Raw genomic sequence first — 18,428 nt, 5'->3', positions numbered from 1 at the left:
GTCATCAAAATTCTAATTTAAAGGTACACTGTATTTGAAAGGATGGCTTAAGATAAATGTACTGAAAACCCTGAAAATCTGCCGGCTGGGAAGTTAAAGGGTTTTCAGTGTTTGAATTACATTCATTCAGCATATGCACAGGAGAACCACACCTGCAAAGCCCATTACGCACCTTCATAAGGTAAGTCTGAATACCAACTACTGAGAAGTGGGTAGGAAGTGCATATGTAAGAAAGGCATAATGTATTATGTTGGAATCGGGCCCTTACTGACTATGGAACTGAGTGGCACATACAATTTATCAAACAAATGTTGTGTTAGTGTATACCCTCTAAGAACCTAGACGACATATCTTAGCATTGATATCCATCCAAATGAACAAATCGAATCAAAGTTTATTGGCCAAGTACACAGTTTTGCAGATGTTATCGCAGGTGTAGCGAAATGCTTGTTTCTAGCTCCAACCGTGCAGCAATGTCTAGCAATCTAACAATACACATAATCCAAAAGAAGAAAAAATAATAAGACATAGCAGAACGAGCAATGTCAGAGTCCTCAATATAAATACTGAAGTGCCTTTGGAAAGTATTCAGACCCCATGACTTTTTCCACCTTTTTGTACATTACAGCCTTATTCTAAAATTGATAAAATATTGTTTTTTTTCTCAGCAATCTACACACAATACCCCATAATGACAAAACAAAAACGTTTTTTTTAATTATTAAAAATGTATACTTATTTACATAAGTATTCAGACCGTTTGATATAAGACTCGAAATTGAGCTCATCTGCATCCTGTTTCCATTGATCATCCTTAAGATGTTTCCACAACTTGATTGGAGTCCACCTGTGGATTGGACATGATTTGGAAAGGCACACACCTGTCTATATAAGGTCCCACAGTTCACAGTGCATGTCAGAGCAAACACCAAGCCATGAGGAATTGTTTGTAGAGCTCCGAGCCAGGATTGTGTCAAAGAACAGATATGGGGAAGGATATTTAAAAAAATTCTGCAGCATTAAAAGTCCCCAAGAATACAGTGGCCTCCATCCTTCTTAAATGGAAGACATTTGGAACCACCAAGACTCTTCCTAGACCTGGCCGCCCGGCCAAACTGAACAACCGGGGGAGAAGGGCCTTGGTCAGGGAGGTGATCAAGAACCCGATGGTCACTCTGACAGAGCTCTAGAGTTCCTCTGTGGAGATTGTTATAATGGATGAGCCATGACTAAAATACAGTATATAAATTTAAAGTGGGTAAAACAGTATGCAGTGGTATGAAGTACTTAAGTAAAAAATACTTTAAAGTACTACTTAAGTAGTTTTTTGGCGTATCTGTACTTTTACTTTTACTTCACTACATTCCTAAAGAAAAATATGTACTTTTTACTCCATACATTTTCCCTACTACTTGAGTAAAAGTCAAAGTAATTATATTATTATAATTTATTATATTAAGCAAACCACATGGTGCCATTTTTACACTTCAACACTCAGACATCATTACAAATTAAGCATAAGTGTGCGAATTATACTTCAAAATGTAACGAGTACTTTTGGGTGTCAGGGAAAATGTATGTAAAAAGTACATAATTTTCTTTAAAAAAGTAGTCAAAAATATAAATAGTAAAGTAAAGTACAGATACCCAAAAAACGACTTAAGTAGTTCTTAAGTACTTTACACCACTGCTCCTTCTAGTGGAATAGTTATGATTATCCCTGACCAAGTCGAAGTAGTTACATAAGTATTTGGGGACCACACAGTGGACAATCTTAAATACAAGACACCATTTTAAAAAACAATAGCAATGGGAGCTCATAGTATCAGCTGGTAGTCTAAAACATGTTACCTGATCATAACTGTTATTGTAAAAGGGTTAGGTTTATTACTGTCAGACATTGTTGCCGCCATAGTATCAGGCCTATATTTATTGTACATGATATAACCCATAGGATTGTCCTTCACTTAGGAGAAACTAGCTGTTAAAATGGTACCCATTCCTTAAAATCCCTTGTTGAGGAAGTGTATCAGACATGCCTGATGGAAGGTCATTCATTGTACTGTCAGTCATTCTCTAGTCATTTACTCGTTTCTAGAAGAAAAAGAAACGCACGCCTATTTAGGCGAGGTGCTGGCGAGCGGAGTAGAACACTTGAAAATAAAGGAGAGCTGCACACTCTAGGAGCTCAGGTGGAAAAATGTAATATCCAACGTTTCGACAGCCTGATGAAGACAGTTTGGCTGTCGAAACGCTGGATATTACATTCTTTGCATCTGAGCTCCTAGAGTGTGCGGCTCTCCTCTATTTTCAAATGTACACGTTTCTATCACCACCAGATTTACTTTTGAAATTCGGAGGAATGCAATCTCCTTGTTGTAATGCAAATAATCCTCAAGTGTCATTTCAAGTGGCTGGGATGTAATAAGGCCTGCAGAGCTGTTTTTTGTTGTTGCATTGTCTTCCCAACAGGCCTTTTCGCACATTTTTGGTTTCCACGGTCACAGTTTTAACAACATTCTGCACCCTTAATTGTCTCATCATCAATTCCTGCCCTATACACACCATAAAACTTAAACTGGTCGAAATGTGTCATGTGAGTGGTTATTGTTGTTGTTTTATGGCAAATGCACGAATGAAATGCACGACAGAACTAGAGTTTTACTATCTGAGGTTTACCACTGTGACCAAACCATCTTTTTATCTAATGTGTTTAGGGTGTATGCATATTCATAAAAAATATATATATATCATTGGGCATGCATGAGAGCCGACTGATGTTGTTACTGACAAAAAGATACAAAGAAACACTAACATTCGTTTCTCCCTTGATAGCATATATAAAATACAGTGTACTCTACAGTACTGAAAGCACCCAAGAGACACATGTATTTGTCTCCTCCTAGTGGAGGAAACGAGTGCAGTGTGCGCTCTCCTAACAGACGAACACGTCTTGAAAAACATCGTTAACCCGCGAAATACATTTTCTTTGTGCCGAAAATAAAAACTACCGCATAAAACAATACTTTTCTAATATACGAACATGGTCCTTAGGATAATTAGCTTGTATTTTGCTACTGAAGTACACTGGGGGTATAGCTCAGTGGTAGAGCATTTGACTGCAGATCAAGAGGTCTCCGGTTCAAATCCGGATGCCCCCTATTTTGAACCCGCTAATACGCGAGCTGTGGAGGGGCTGGTGTTATCAAGACGAGTAAATAAAGTGTAGTGCAGCTGTTAAATGTTCGGAATATAAACCTTGTATTGCCGATTGACTGACAACCATGGTACCATATACCACAGGTATGAGAAAACATTTATTTTTACTGCTCTGATTACGTTGGTAACCAGCTAATATAAGGCACCTTGGGGGTTTGTGATACATGGCCAATATACCACGGCTAAAAGGGCTGTGTCCAGACACTCCGCGTTGCGTAAGAACAGCCCTTAGCCGTGGTATATTGGCCAGCCAATCGGAATTCAGGGCTCGAACCACCCTGTTTATAACAGACCATATACAACTGGTATGACAAAACATTTATTTTTATTGCTCTAATTACGTTAGTAACCCGTTTACAATAGCAATAAGGCACCTCGGCAACCCCACGAAATGTACATAGAAATGTGAGTTTAATTAAAATCTGGTCCCAATTCCGAAATCACTTTAGCCTTAAACAAGCAAGCAGTTTCTCTCTATTAACATCTAATCAGACATAATACAGAACATTAATCTGCCTTCCTTGGCAAATACAAAATCTGCATGGGAGTGTTCCATATATATATGGAACAAAAATACAAATACAACATGTAAAGTGTTGGTCCCATTTTTTCATGAGCTGAAATAAAAAATCCCAGAAATGTTCCATATGCACAAAAAGCTTATTTCTCTCAAATGTGTTGTTCACAAATTTGTTTACATCCATGTTAGTGAGCATTTCTCCTTTTCCAAGATAACCCATCCACCTGACAGGTGTGGCATGTCAAGAAGCTGATTAAACAGATCGATCAATATACAGGTGCACCTTGTGCTGAGGACAATAAAAGGCCACTCTAAAATGTGCAGTTTTGCTACACGACAATGCCACAGATGTCTCAAGTTGTGAGGGAGTGTGTAATTGACATGCTGACTGCAGGAATGTTGAACAGACCTGTTGCCAGAGAATTGAATGTTCATTTCTCTACCATTAGCCACCTTCAACATCATCTTAGAGAATATGGCAGTACATCCAACGGGCCTAACAACTGCAGACCACGTGTAACCACGCCAGTCCAGGACCTCTACAACCGGCTTCTTCACCTGTGGGATCGCCCGAGAAGGGGGTGGTATTGAGGAATATTTCTTACTGTAAAAAACGCTTTGTGTGGAAAAACTCATTCTGATTTACTGGGCCTGGCTCCCAAGTGGATGGGCCTATGCCGTCCCATCACTGCACCCCTGCCCAGTCATGTGAAATCCTAATACATTTATTTCAATTGATTGATTTCCTTCTATGAAGTGTAACTCAGTAAAACCTTTGAAATTGTTGCAGATTTTTGTTCAGTATATACATCATTGGTTCAGGCGTTCACAAATTGTTCCATGTGTAATTCCCATACTACAGAGAAGGCAGCCCAGTCACCAGTTTATCAATAATAACATTTATTTGTACAAAAAATATTTTGTACCGTAAAATACATAGCCACTGTATATGTATAAAAATACATGATTAACCTGTTTTTAAAATCAGACAATACTTGTTTGTCATCTTGCTTTTTACAGAAAGCATGCTACTATTTTACACTGTCAAGCAACCCCCTTTTTTCTTATTTGATATAAATACTTCAAGTAATTTGTGCATTGTTAGCTTAAAAGGCTGAGCACCAGTCTGATCACCATTAGGTCTGGCCTCTTAACCTGTTGTACTGTGGTTTTCCTCAAGGTCAGAGGTACAAATCTGTATGTTAAAGAAATCCAATGCGACCTCCCATTCTACCTCTGTGGAGTTCATGAGGACAGGAGGCTTAAATACTGTGATAGGTCCCTTTTCAGCTTATGTGGGGCATATTGTGTCATCCTCATGGAGTCAGGTCTGACAGGTAGGGATTCTTATGTAAACATGGTGGACCTCTAGAACGGAGTCTCACACACACACACCACACACAGATGCTAACGCACATGCACACTGGCACACTCTGGCATGTCTAGCTAAGGTTCTGACAGGTTCCTCCAGGCCTCCTCTATCCTGAGGAAGACCTGTTCTCTGGTCAGCCCTGGCATACACACTAAGGGCTGGGTAAGGCATGAGGGTGACAGGGCAGGACTGGGGTCACCCCTGGGGCTCAGAGGGGCAGTGTCAATGCAGATAGTGGAGATCCTGATCTGGGCACTGTGGCTTTGGCTGTGACGTCTGAGAGGTTGTGTTTGTTGGATCAAAGGATAGCTGTCCTGGTTCCAATTGGGATGAGCCCGCGGAAGGAGTTTTAACTGGCCAGGACACGAGACCTCATCCAGTCCAGACTGGCAGGTAGTCTGGAGGTTAGTAGAAAGAGATGGAAATGGTTTTGAAAATTAAACTGTGTTTGAGTGACTTAAGGTTATTTATGAGAATGTTATAATACACACACGGAGGAGGCCCAGGCGTGTCTGTAGTTATGCAGTGTACTCACCCCTCCCCTGTGAGGGCACAGCAGGCCTGTACATGCCAGGAGTGGGCTGTGATGGAGCTGAGGGTGAGGCACTGGGAGATCTCTGCCACTGTCATAGAGTCCTTCATGTCCTGCTTGTTGGCCAGAACTAGAATCGCCGCATTCTGTAGGTCCTACACACCAGTCAGACAGGACAGGAGAGAAAGGCAGGGTTACCTTCTGTAGGTCCTACACACCAGTCAGACAGGAAAGGAGAGAAATGCAGGGTTACATTCTGTAGGTCCTACACACCAGTCACAGGACAGGAGAGAAAGGCAGGGTTACATTCTGTAGGTCCTACACACCAGTCAGACAGGACAGGACAGGAGAGAAAGGCAGGGTTACATTCTGTAGGTCCTACACACCAGTCAGACAGGAAAGGAGAGAAATGCAGGGTTACATTCTGTAGGTCCTACACACCAGTCAGACAGGACAGGAGTTTCCTGTGGAAATCTACAGAATCTCTCTGCTGCGACGTCTCAGATAATAGAAAATAGCAGCATCAGCGGAACAGAAACTGAACAGCTCAGCTGTCAATACACTGATTCACACAGGGGAAATGTTGAAACAACCATCATGGTTTTGCAATCAGTTTGTTTGCTCTGTAGTGGTGATATGAGTCATATTGAGAGCATGAACACAGCTCACGCGTCAACATGTTAAAGCTGCAATATGTCACTTTTTGGGCCACCTGATCAAATTCACATATAAATGTGAGTTATAGATCTGTCATTCTCATTGAAAGCAAGTCTAAGAAGCGATTTTATACACCAGCTTCAAACAGCTAAAAATATAATATTTTTGGCTATCAAAAAGATATTTCACAGCTGTTTGGATGGTACAACAATTTTCTACACTATAGATTGCTTGTTTGTCACAAACTGAAATTAGGTGACCTATTCCAATTTTAGCAACCAGGAAATGGCTGATTTCTGTATATTGCATCTTTAAAAAGATACATAAGGTGAGTGACAATGGTACGTGAACCACCTAGAAAACAAAGTGCCCTTATTCTTAAAAGTAATCCTCAATCATCCACCTGTTGATACAATAAGGAAATTACAATCGGCTAATATTTCTGGCGTGTCACATACAGGAAAAAGGAAGTTAAAAATGAAGTGTACTTTCCTGCATTTGAAACTGGTCTTCAGAAAGAAAAAAAATCTAAACAGTGAGGTTGAGCTGACCCTCCCTCCCCCTTCCCATAATCCCCCCAAAAGCCCCAGGTGGTTGTTACCTCATGTGCAAGCATGCGGTGAAGTTCATCTTTGTTCAGATTTAGGCGCTCGCGGTCTGTGCTGTCCACAACCAGAATCACAATCTAAAGAGAGACAAAACAACTGAATACCCTGGCCAAAGAGGACCAACTTACTCACTTATCTGTACCCCAGGCTCTGAGTGCTCTCATCTCATCAACATTTAACATGACTTCAGTAACAGTCTAGTGTGTTAGAGGAATACTCAGGACAGCAGACTGATATGGGTAGTTCTGTAACAGATGATGTAATAGCTGTTCCCATGCCTTATCAATGACAACAACAATCAGCTGCTGGTTGAAGTGTAATAACTCAGTGTTGGCCTAATCGTTGGAGAGCTGGAAAACATCTCGTCTCCAGCTGTCGCTATTCAGACAGTCTCGGAGGGAAAGGGAAGTTAAAGCAAAAAGTGTTTAGGCATTAGCACCTTCACCAGGGTTCTATTTCTACTCCAGCTGGAACTGGCCAGAAACCAACCTGTACACACTTTGTTACATAAAAAACACACCTGCTGTTCCTCGAACAAAGACAGTCTGCGGCACACACACACCAAGAGATCCGTACCTCTGTGTTGCAGTAGTAGGAGTTCCAGCTGGCTCTCAGGCTTTCCTGGCCTCCGATGTCCCACACCAGGAAGCGGGTCTTGCGTACAGAGATCTCCTCTACGTTACTGCCAATGGTGGGGGAGGTGTGAACCGCCTCTTTGGTAAGGCTGAGAGGAACAGAGTGATTGTTATGACTAAGTGATTATAAATAGAATTTGCATAAATTTGAGACTTATGTGATCATGAATTATACAAATCTATTTTGATATCACTCACAATTGGTAAAGGATAGTGGTCTTCCCAGCATTGTCCAGGCCCACTATGATCACTTTGTGTTCTATGAGAAAAGGAAAGAGGAAAGTGATTTACACACTTCTACACAACAGACACACAGATTGCCATTCACAGACCTGTGACCACCAAAGCTAATCAAACATCACCATGACAACACATCTGACTGATGGACTCTCTTTGAAGGGTCTAGCCATGGATTCAAATACCAGATATGAAAAACATGGGCAGACATCTTTACTATCCAAAGGGGTGAAAACCTCTGTTTGCAGTGTTACTATTAGGTAAAACAAGGGCCATTTGACCCTGATAGTCAACCCCAGCGACCTAACCTGCCATCATCTCATCAACGAGGTAAACAGTACTGATTGACAAAATGTTATTGGTTACATAATATTAATGCAATTCACTATCACTACCGCTACATAGAAAACAGATAATTACACGGGACACGTGTGCAGAACGTTGACACAGTGAACAGAACATCCAGTACGGACTAGCTCGTGTCCGACAGAAATTAACCAGTTATTGGAATGTGCCCGGTGTAGTTAGAAATTTAGCTACAATTTTAGCTATGCCGAAATTAACAATTTTTTAAACTGTCACTAACGTTATTGAAAATCACGTCTAACAGTTTTTCTTGCGTTCTTATAATTTAAATCCAGTCCATAACAACACTCTGCTACAAAGCAGCTAACGTTATCAAACCAAGCAAGCAGATATTATCAGGCACGGAGTGGAGATTAACGTTACTTAGGAGCAACAATAATAGCAGTAAATTAGCTAAATGTATCCAGGCATACAACTGATTACCTCTGTCTCCGAAGACAGTCATCAACTTGGTAAAGAGTAGTCCCATATCCACCGGTGATGAGAATAAAGAAATATGAAAATATTTCAAACAGAGCAAATCAGATAGCTGTTAACGGTAGCTGGCTAGCTAGCACAATAGGCAACCCACACTTCAAGCAAAGATAGCTAACGTTAGCTAGCTAAATAACTGTACTGATAACTAACCCTGTTCTGTGCATCGAGGCTATTAAGCGAACTACCTTGAAAACATTAGGTAGCACAACCTAGAAAGGTATTTTTTCTGACGTTCGTCGACACAAACAAAACGAGATATGTGCCCATGGGTTGTCTATCGATACCAAATTGATTCTGCGATCAAAATAGGCGATGCATTCTTTTACTTAGCCAGCTAGATTTTGGGGGATGATTGGAACGAGTCACAGAAAAAGGCGGGGCAAAGGAATTCCTCAGAAGCTAAAAGCGGGCGTGGCCACGCGTCTGTAGCAAAACATGACGCAAATGTGACGATTGAAATGAGAGCGCTGATGAATGCGAGGACAACTCCATCACCCACATATGGACGCGGAACTACTTTATAGTTTATCAAACCTAATCTCAAGCAGGGGAATTCTACATGTTTAGTAACCAAAAGTGAAACAATGGCTGTGACATTCACCTGGAATGTCCTTTCTATTCCTGTGATTGAGATTGTGTTAATCATAAACTTCAGGGCATGACTTTCCCAATTTGAAATATTGTCTACAATGATGGCAGAAGTGGGAATGTCTCACAACCGTAGGCGCTAAGAAATCTGGATCTTTATTTCACCACAGTGCAGTGTGTAATGTTTTTGCATGTAAACCTCACCCATGGGCACGCATTGGTTGAATCAACGTTGTTTCCACGTCATTTAAATGAAATTACATTAAACCAACTTGGAAGAGACATTGAATTGATGTCTGTGTCCAGTGGGCAGGGTCACTAGCTGATCCCCTTCAATCACATGAATATCCATCAATTGTTTTAAAAATGGCACTATGCACTAATATCTTAGTTGCCCCGTAAAGTACCGTGAACTTTGACCAAGCCTCATTTCAGGGGAATTCTACAGGTGATATTTATTGATGGCTTCCAAAAGTAAAACAATGACTGTGACATTCCCCTGGAATTCCATTTCTATTCCTGTGAATGAGAATATGTTTTGAATTAACTTCAGGGCTTGACTTTCCCAAGTTAAAATGTCCTGGTGGTAGAAGTGATAGTCCAACAACATGAGGCTTCTGCTTAGAATTCTGGATCTTTATGGCAGTGCAGGGGGTAATGTGTTTTCCATGTAACTTCAGGATCACTAGCTGTTCTATTTTTCCATTTCATTCACATTAATATATTTTTAAAACGGTATTATCACACTCATATCTTAGTTACTCTGTGAAGTGTATGCCCTAGTGCTCCTACTGAATATCATAGCCGGATCCCTACTGAATATCGCCAACACTGACATCCACCCTAATCCGAACACTGATCAGACCCCTATTTAGTTACATGGTATTCACCGCACCCAAACTTCTAGATATTTACTTAACTACTTCCTTCCACATAACATTATATGGTTCTTGCTTCTTTTTAAAATGCCTGGAATTAAAAACAAAACCAAATAGTTTCCTCCACAGTGTAGGCATGACAATCCAGGGCACGTCACGCGCTGAGCTGAGTCTTGCGGCTGTTGGGTTTTCAACCAGAGATGAGTCTAAAACCACAAGTTCTTAAGAGGCTTTCTTCTTTTTTGCCTTCGCAAGGGACACAGAAAACATATTTTAAGCCATAGTTTATGTAACAAAAGGTAAAGTACAGCAAGCTTCAGCTGTTATACGTATTGTTACGACATGCGCCTGATGAGGTTTTCTGTTATTTGACAACGGCTTCAATCAGCAATATACCTAAGTTACTTGTAGTGCAAGAATTGAGTGATCATTTAAAGTATAGCTAATTTAAATGGCAAACTTATGTATTTAGTCATACAGCTCCCTAGATGTGGAGGATGTGCAAGTGTGTGTCTCTGATAATCATCAGTGATTATCGGCCCCCTCTGCTGTTTCGTGAACTTCAGGAAACAGCAAACGGAGCACCCCCTATCCACATCGACGGGACAGTAGTGGAGAAGGAAAAAGTTTTAAGTTCCTCGGTGTACACATTACAGACACACTGAAATGGTCCACCCACACAGACAGTGTGTTGAAGAAAGCGCAACAGTGCCTCTTCCACCTCAGGAGGCTGAAGAAATTTGGTTTGTCACCTAAAACCCTCAAACTTTTAAAGATGCACAATTGAGAGCATCCAGTTGGCCTGTATCACCACCTGGTACGGAAACTGCACCGCCCTCAACCGCTCTCCAGAGGGTGGTGCGGTCTGCACAACGCATCACCGGGGGCAAACTATCTGCCCTCCAGGACACCTACAGCACCCAATGTCAGGAAGGCCATAAAAAAGATCATCAAGGACAACCACACTGCCTGTTCACCCCATTATCATCCAGAAGGCGAGGTCAGTATGTTCATCAAAGCTGGGACCGAGAGACTGAAGACGGAGACTGAGTCTTCGGCAATGTCATCTATAAAATAGCCTCCAACACTCTACTCAGCAAACTGGATGTAGTCTATCACAGTGCCATCCATTTTGTCACCAAAGCCCCATATACTACCCACCATTGCGACCTGTACGCTCTCGTTGGCTGGCCCACGCTTCATACTCATCGCCAAACCCACTGGCTACAGGTTATCTACAAGTCTCTGCTAGGTAAAGCCCCACCCTATCTCAGCTCGCTGGTCACCATAGCAACACCCACTCGTAGCACACGCTCCAGCAGGTATATCTCACTGGTCGCTCCCAAAGCCAATTCCTCCTTTGGTCGCCTTTCCTTCCAGTTCTCTGCTGCCACTGACTGGAATGAACTGCAAAAATCACTGAAGCTGGACATTCCCATCTCCCTCACTAGCTTTAAGAACCAGCTGTCAGAGCAGCTTACAGATCACTGCACCTGTTCATAGCCCATCTGTATACAGCCCATCTATCTACCTCATTCCCATACTGTATTTGTTTATTTTTCTCCTTTTGCACCACAGTATCTCTACTTGCACATCCATCTTTTGCACATCTACCATTCCAGTGTTAAATTGCCATATTGTAATTACTTCGCCACCATGGCCTATTTATTGCCTTAACTCCCTTATTTGCACTCACTGTATATAGACTTTTCTTTATTTTTTTCCTACTGTATTATTGACTGTCTGTTTTGTTAATTCCATGTTTAACTCTGTGTTGTTGTACAGTGTGGCAAAAAGTATTTAGTCAGCCACCAATTGTGCAAGTTCTCCCACTTAAAAAGATGAGAGAGGCCTGTAATTTTCATCATGGGTACACTTCATCTATGACAGACAAAATGAGAAAACAAATCCAGAAAATCACATTGTAGGATTTTTAATGAATTTATTTGCAAATTATGGTGGAAAATAAGTATTTGGTCAATAACAAAAGTTTATCTCAATACTTTGTTATATACCCTTTGTTGGCAATGACAGAGGTCAAACATTTTCTGTAAGTCTTCACAAGGTTTTCACACACTGTTGCTGGTATTTTGGCCCATTCCTCCATGCAGATCTCCTCTAGAGCAGTGCTGTTTTGGGATTGTTGCAGGGCAACACAGACTTTCAATTCCCTCCAAAGATTTTCTATGGGGTTGAGATCTGGAGACTGGCTAGGCCACTCCAGGACCTTGAAATGCTTCTTACGAAGCCACTCCTTCGTTGCCCGGGCGGTGTGTTTGGGATCATTGTCATGCTGAAAGACCCAGCCACGTTTCATCTTCAATGCCCTTGGAAGGAGGTTTTCTGATGGAAAGTCATCCTGGTCCCTTTGAGGTTTTCACTCAAAATCTCACGATGGTAGGCTTTGTTACTTTGGTCCCAGCTCTCTGCAGAGTGATCATTTTGAGATCTTGCGTGGAGCCTCTTAAAGAAGAAGTTACAGGTCTGTGAGAGCCAGAAATCTTGCTTGTTTGTAGGTGACCAAATACTTGTTTTCCACCATAATTTGCAAATAAATTCATAAAAAAATCCCACAATGTGATTTTCTGGATTTTTTTTCTCATTTTGTCTGTCATAGTTGAAGTGTACCTATGATGAAAATTACAGGCCTCTCATCTTTTTAAGTGGGAGAACTTGCACAATTGGTGGCTGACTAAATACTTTTTTGCCCCACTATGTGTCGAACTTCTATGCTTTATCTTGGCCAGGGCGCAGTTGTAAATGAGAACTTGTTCTCAACTAGCTTACCTGGTTAAATAAAGGCGAAATAAAAATACATTTAAAAAAATGAAAAAACACTTCTATCTCAAGCCATCAGACTGTTAAACACCCATCACTAACACAGATTGGCTGCTGCACACAGACTTAAATCATTGGCCACTTTAATAAATGGATCACTAGTCACTTTAAATAATGCCACTTTAATGTTTACAGATCTTACAGTATATACATATAGGATGAGTAATGTATCTTATACCATCTATTGCATCTTGCCTATGCCGCTCGGTCATCACTCATCCATATATTTATATGTACATATTCTTATTCCATACCTTTCCATTTGTGTGTATTAGGTAGTTGTTGTGGAATTGTTAGATATTACTGCACTGTCGGAACGAGAAGCACAAGCATTTCACCACACTCGCATTAACATCTGCTAACCACGTGTATGTGACCAATAAAATTTGATTTGATCAAAGGAGTGACACAATGAAATTCCCAAGCACCTTTTTATTCTGATTAAAATTTTAATTAAAATACGAATTTATCCACAGATTAAAAATGAAAGGCAGAAAAAGCAAAATGTAGCTACAATCAGGCACCAATGATACATGTTCTTCCATCTTTTTAACAATTGCGATAACGCAACAATAAACATTATTTATTAATTATTATTTAATATTGATGTATTTGACTGAAGGGGTGGGCAGAAGGAGCCCACCAAAGACATTTGTGGATCCTCCATTTAGTTAACTGAGTTAAAGACCATGTTTTGTACCTGTCCTCCACCCCCCCCTTTACACTCTTCTCACTAGCGCTAAAGAACTGAGGACCTTATAAAATGCAAATGTCCACAGGAAAAAAACACCACTAAAGTCAGTCAGAAATCAAGAAGTGAAGTGCATGGCATCTGACATTCAGACAAGCTAGCCGTTTGGTTGAACGTTTGGGGTGATTTACCACGCAAAACAACACTTACATAACTGTTAGTGTGCCCTGTAACACGCAGACAACACAAAGCTGGTGCAGAGAAAACAAGATGGTGGTGGACATCGTGCTGGAGCGACAGGGTGGGCTACAGTGCAGGGTAGTAAGCCAAGAAGACACATACAGTAGAGACACACAGATATGAAAACAGTGAGTGTGACAAGAGATAAGACATCCCGCCATGACAATGGTGGACGTGGCTTGGCGAAACATTCCGGCACTTGTGATTGGAGTTCTTGAAGTAAAGTCTGAGGGTGTGAGAGACTATTAGGTAGGACATGTCATTCACGCGACTACTACTGTAGTGCTGCTTATGAACTGTACCACATTCAAAAAGACAAATGTACATTACAGGAGCAAAGCTATCACCCACAGACAGACAGTATCCCTAAAATAGCAGTAAACAGATGGGGACAACCAGAAAAAATACAGTTCTATTTCAATGCTATGGCTGAAGTCAGTTAGGGAAGAAGAAGTAGTATCTTTGGGGTGTTTCCTTTTATTCTTAACATTAAGCTAAGCGTCAAACGAAGAAACCAATTATCTCAAACTATTCTGAAGACATTATGGCAACTTTTCCATCCAGATAGCTTTTAAGGTCTGGGTGATGAGGAATCTGAGGAGAGGGACTCAAAAAGCTTAGGATCCATCCTGAAAGTGTCTGAATCCTGAAGCTGAGCCTGAAGCTGTGGGGATAGAGACCCTGATGCTCTGTACTGTACATGGGACATACAACCCTGTTTAAGACTGCAGAGGACAGACACGACAGACTACAGCTCTATCAGCCTTCACATTCTACACTACAGCGATTAAGCCATACAGATCACACAATGATGAATTCATAATCATAATGATAACTGTCCTCGTGCTGTCAGTTCAGTAGGATTCCATGGTATTCATGCAGTAGTACTAACAAAATAAACTAAAAAGAGACCAACCAAACTGCTTTTTTTCTCAAAACATAAATTAATTGAATATAGCTAAAATATCTGGATGAGGTGGATGGCGTCTGGCAGTTGTTTTCTTCTTTACAGCGTACTCAACAATGAGAAAAGTACCTCTTTAATAGGGTTGTAAACAGATTAATTCATGAGCCTCTGATTGGCATGGCCCCCAAACCCACCCTCCTCTCCCCGCTAACCCCCTAGCCCTCACCGTGAACTTCCTCCCTCCCTCCCCTTCCTCCCCCAGTCTGTCCGTCAGCCTCCTAGCCCATATGTTGTGGTGTGTGTTCAGCGGATGTACACGTCCCTCCCCCAGTCCTCCTGGTTCTTGTTGCGGCCCATGTTCGCCCCGGTGTCCCCGGGTTCCTGGCAGTACCTCTCCCTTAGCTTGGCCCGGCCATGTTGCCCAGGCTGGGTATGGGAGGCCATGGGAGGGTGGTTGAGGTTCTCCTGGTCCGGCTCGGCCCCCTCGTCTTCCCAGGAGGCCTGCCGGCCATGGTGCTGGGCCAGGTGGAGGCGGCTGCCCCCGCCCCCTACCCCGCGGTACATCTCAGACTCCTCGTAGGGGTCGGTCTCAATGTCCATGCAAGAGTCCCCTGCTTCAGTGTAGGCCGAGTCCCGACTGCCCTGAGTCTCAGAGTCGAAGGTGTCCTGCCGGGACAGGCCCCTCCCACCCCCTGCCCGTAGCTGGCCCCGTGAGGAGTGCATGTAGGTCTGCTGCTTCTGCTGCTGCGGTTGCTGCTTCCCTCCCTGGTCACTCTGGTAGTCATGGAGACTGCCGCTACCACCGCACTCCGACAGAGGCCCTTCCCGCTTCTGTTCTCCGGTCACCAGGTACGGCCCCTGCAGCGAGCCCCGCCCACACCACACGCCATGCAGAGACACAGTGAGACAGAACAAGGCCCGGGCAGTGGGTTAGTCAACAGGGTTAGGACAGGTTAGGGTGCAGTTAGATCAAACAGGATATCAGTAATGTCAGTCAGTCAGTTCACAATGCAACACATAGAGGTTTACAGTATAACAATGGATATATTTATGCAGTACTTAAAACACACCGTGTAAATAATTACTTGGTCAAAGTGACATTCTTTTTTGTATTTAATACATGCACGCAGACTCTTTTCCATAGACTACAGAAATGTGTTCATTCATCATCTGTAAGAGAAACAGCTATGCAGTCATTAGGCAAGCAAAACACCATGTTCAGCTCCTGGCTGCAAAACCAACAGCGCCCTCTTATGGCTGATTTTTCACAGCAGCTAAAATGATGTTTCAACTAATTGCGATATCTCTTCATTCACAAGCATGTTCCTCATCCTAAGTAGTAAGTATTACATTCTGTTTAACTCAGCACACTGAACAAGACACTTTAGAGTTGGGTGAAGCCAACATTTGGCTGATTCCTTGCTAATGACTTTGAATAGGCAGAGCTTAGTCACACCCATTGACAGTAAAATAATAACTGAACAAAATCTCCTCCAACTGAATGAATTCTAATGAATCTATACAGCCGCCATTCTCTTTTGTCAGATTGTGTTACTCCCACGCAACGCTCGGCCCTCAGCCGAGACAGATCAGTGCAGGCGGAATTGACGCGCTATCTGACTTAAGACAATGTACAGCTAGCCACACCATATCAAATATGACCTACTGAATCAGAGAAGGCACTGTTCATAATAGTGCATTTATGTCTAAATGAACACGATTAAATCAATTCTGTGGGTATAACTCATTGATATATGGAAGCAGCTCGGACACTTTTACAAGGTCTTAGACTATGACCGTCATGAGTCATGCTGTATGTATTTGGCTGAAGCCAGTGGCTGATTGGAGATGAGACCCAGATTATCATTTTTCTGCTGGTTAGAGTTTCCTGTGTGAATTCATGAAATAGGACATTCCTATTAGTCATGGCCCACATCACTTTACACACACACACACGCGCACGCATATGCATGCTCTCACACACACACACAGCCCATCCCTGCCACGCCACACAAATCAGAAAACTAGAAATGATGCCACAACAACAAGGCACACATTGGCCAAGCGGCCGAGATGATTCGCTCCTTTTCAAGGACGGTGCCATGGCAACACGGAGAAGGGAAGTAAACTGGACACCGTTTCCCAGACGATAAAGGAGTGCTGAAGAAAGGAGGCCAGGCAGGGAGCCCTGAGGTTGGGTAAGGGGCACACAACTCCATTTTCTCAACCAATTACAGTAAACAGGGAATCGGCAGCAGACCAGAGACAGAGGTATTGTACCTCTCTGACTGATGGACAGATGGAGGATTTTCATTTCATCCAATAACTGCGCCGTCAATTAATTTCACAACTCCAATGTGATTGTGTGTGTGTGTTATTCTCACAGAAAACCCTCCCCAGTGTTGGTTTGGTCTGGAACCAGTGTCCTGCCCATATACACTCTCCTTTGCTAATTTTGCTGTGTGTGTTGCTCTAACATACTGTGTCATTTGCAGAGAGGTTTTCTCGAAGAGGACGAAGCTCTCTGTTTGTGTGTGGGTGTTTTCTAATGCAGAAGGCTTTCACAGTAATGTGTGGGGCCTATATTGTTCTGAGCACTCTGATGTGTGTGTGTGTGTGTGTGTGTGTGTGTGTGTGTGTGTGTGTGTGTGTGTGTGTGTGTGTGTGTGTGTGTGTGTGTGTGTGTGTGTGTGTGTGTGTGTGTGTGTGTGTATGAATATAAATGTCTGTGCTCAATTGGATCCAATGTGATGGACCCAGTATACACTCTCCAGTTAACAGCCCCCTCCATCTCTCCATGTATGGAGTGTTTCTCTATACAGTATTATGAATGAGAATGTGGTCTAAACAATGTGATTAGGTTTCTTCTTTCAGGTCAAAGGGAGGGATGGAGAGAGGGAGGATGGGAGGAGATATATCTGGAGAGCAGGCAGCCGGGTTTGGGTTAGGAAGGCGGTGTCGCTCCCCTTGAGCCGTCCCCTGTCCCCCACAGCTGGCCTTTAGAGGGCGTGCTCGGCCACTTTCCCATGCTCGGCCCCGGGGCCATCCAGGCCGGGCCAGAACTCCAGGTTGCGGCGCAGGGAGGTGAGCACCTGTACCTGCAGGTTGGAGACGGGCTCTGGGGAGGCGGCCAGGGCGGCCGTGGCCATGGTGCGGTTGAGGAGGGGGTTGGGGGGGTTACTGCTGGGGGGGTGGGTGGCCTTCCAGTAGGCCTCCAGGTAGTCAGCCAGATGCTCACAGGCGTCCTCCAGCTGGTTCTCATCCAGGATGATGTCAAACAGCTCCTACATACAACACAGAGGGACATTATGTTAGTGTCTCACCTGTCAATGTCAGATTCAGCCAGCTACCTAAAAGGGCATTCATTTCAATGTTAAGCCAATGCCATTGTTCAGACTGGTAATTGTGAATTAATTTGTTCAGGGCAAACAGCATGTAAGAACATGTGCCTTTCAGCCATGGAATCCAGGGCCACAGACAGACACTCACAGGGGGGCACTGGGCCAGCTTGTCTGCTGCCACCATCTGCACGTTCAGGTGTTTGGCCTGGGACTTCCCCCGGGATTTAATGAGCCTCTGGAGGACCTGAAGGGAAACAGGCAACAACACACAGCTGGTCACTGACAGAGATGTCACATCTACAGACATTTCCGTCACATACA

The 18,428-nt window shown here is 42.9% G+C and overlaps 2 protein-coding genes and 1 non-coding gene across 6 annotated transcripts in view; 1 reads left to right on the top strand and 2 right to left on the bottom strand.

The window, feature by feature from the left end:
- The first annotated feature begins 3,090 nt into the window (after positions 1 to 3,090).
- On the top strand, positions 3,091 to 3,162 carry trnac-gca (transfer RNA cysteine (anticodon GCA)). Its single transcript has one exon. It is a non-coding gene; the product is annotated as a tRNA-Cys (tRNA).
- A 388-nt stretch (positions 3,163 to 3,550) lies between these two features.
- LOC135555760 (ADP-ribosylation factor-like protein 5B) lies at positions 3,551 to 8,973 on the bottom strand. Of its 3 annotated transcripts, none has more exons than XM_064988469.1 (6): positions 8,571 to 8,973; positions 7,743 to 7,803; positions 7,486 to 7,633; positions 6,903 to 6,986; positions 5,648 to 5,854; positions 3,551 to 5,510 (listed from the first exon to the last, which is right to left on the bottom strand). In XM_064988469.1, the coding sequence occupies exons 1-6, from the start codon at positions 8,614 to 8,616 to the stop codon at positions 5,187 to 5,189; spliced, it is 870 nt and encodes a 289-aa protein (XP_064844541.1). In that variant the 5' UTR covers positions 8,617 to 8,973; the 3' UTR covers positions 3,551 to 5,186. The 3 variants fall into 3 exon arrangements, with proteins under 3 accessions (XP_064844541.1, XP_064844542.1, XP_064844543.1); XM_064988470.1 differs by having other exon boundaries at positions 5,338 to 5,510; positions 5,648 to 5,799; XM_064988471.1 differs by lacking the exon at positions 3,551 to 5,510 and having other exon boundaries at positions 5,725 to 6,077.
- A 4,372-nt stretch (positions 8,974 to 13,345) lies between these two features.
- The window catches only part of LOC135555759 (voltage-dependent L-type calcium channel subunit beta-1-like), a 37,475-nt gene continuing 32,392 nt past the window's right edge, over positions 13,346 to 18,428 (bottom strand). Inside the window, exons 12-14 of one of the 2 annotated variants that reach the window (XM_064988467.1) lie at positions 18,256 to 18,351; positions 17,865 to 18,050; positions 13,346 to 15,624 (exon numbers count right to left, since the gene is read on the bottom strand). In XM_064988467.1, the coding sequence (XP_064844539.1) occupies positions 15,070 to 15,624; positions 17,865 to 18,050; positions 18,256 to 18,351 (837 nt within the window). In that variant the 3' untranslated portion in view covers positions 13,346 to 15,069. Of the gene's footprint in view, positions 18,051 to 18,255; positions 18,352 to 18,428 lie in introns of both variants that reach the window. The other variant, XM_064988468.1, reaches the window with a different exon arrangement.

This window comes from Oncorhynchus masou, chromosome 15 (genome assembly GCF_036934945.1).
Source record: "Oncorhynchus masou masou isolate Uvic2021 chromosome 15, UVic_Omas_1.1, whole genome shotgun sequence".
Lineage (NCBI taxonomy): Eukaryota > Metazoa > Chordata > Actinopteri > Salmoniformes > Salmonidae > Oncorhynchus > Oncorhynchus masou.
The sequence above is the reverse complement of the archived record's forward strand: the minus strand, read 5'-3'. Positions and strand labels throughout refer to the sequence as shown.

Coding starts and splice junctions, on each gene's coding strand:
- LOC135555760 (XM_064988469.1), bottom strand. CDS start 8,616: ATGGGACTACTCTTTACCAAGTTGATGACTGTCTTCGGAGACAGAG. Junction 6,987..7,485: donor CCTACTACTGCAACACAGAG/GTACGGATCTCT, acceptor GTCTCTCTTTAG/ATTGTGATTCTGGTTGTGGA. Junction 5,511..5,647: donor TGTGCCCTCACAGGGGAGGG/GTGAGTACACTG, acceptor ACTAACCTCCAG/ACTACCTGCCAGTCTGGACT.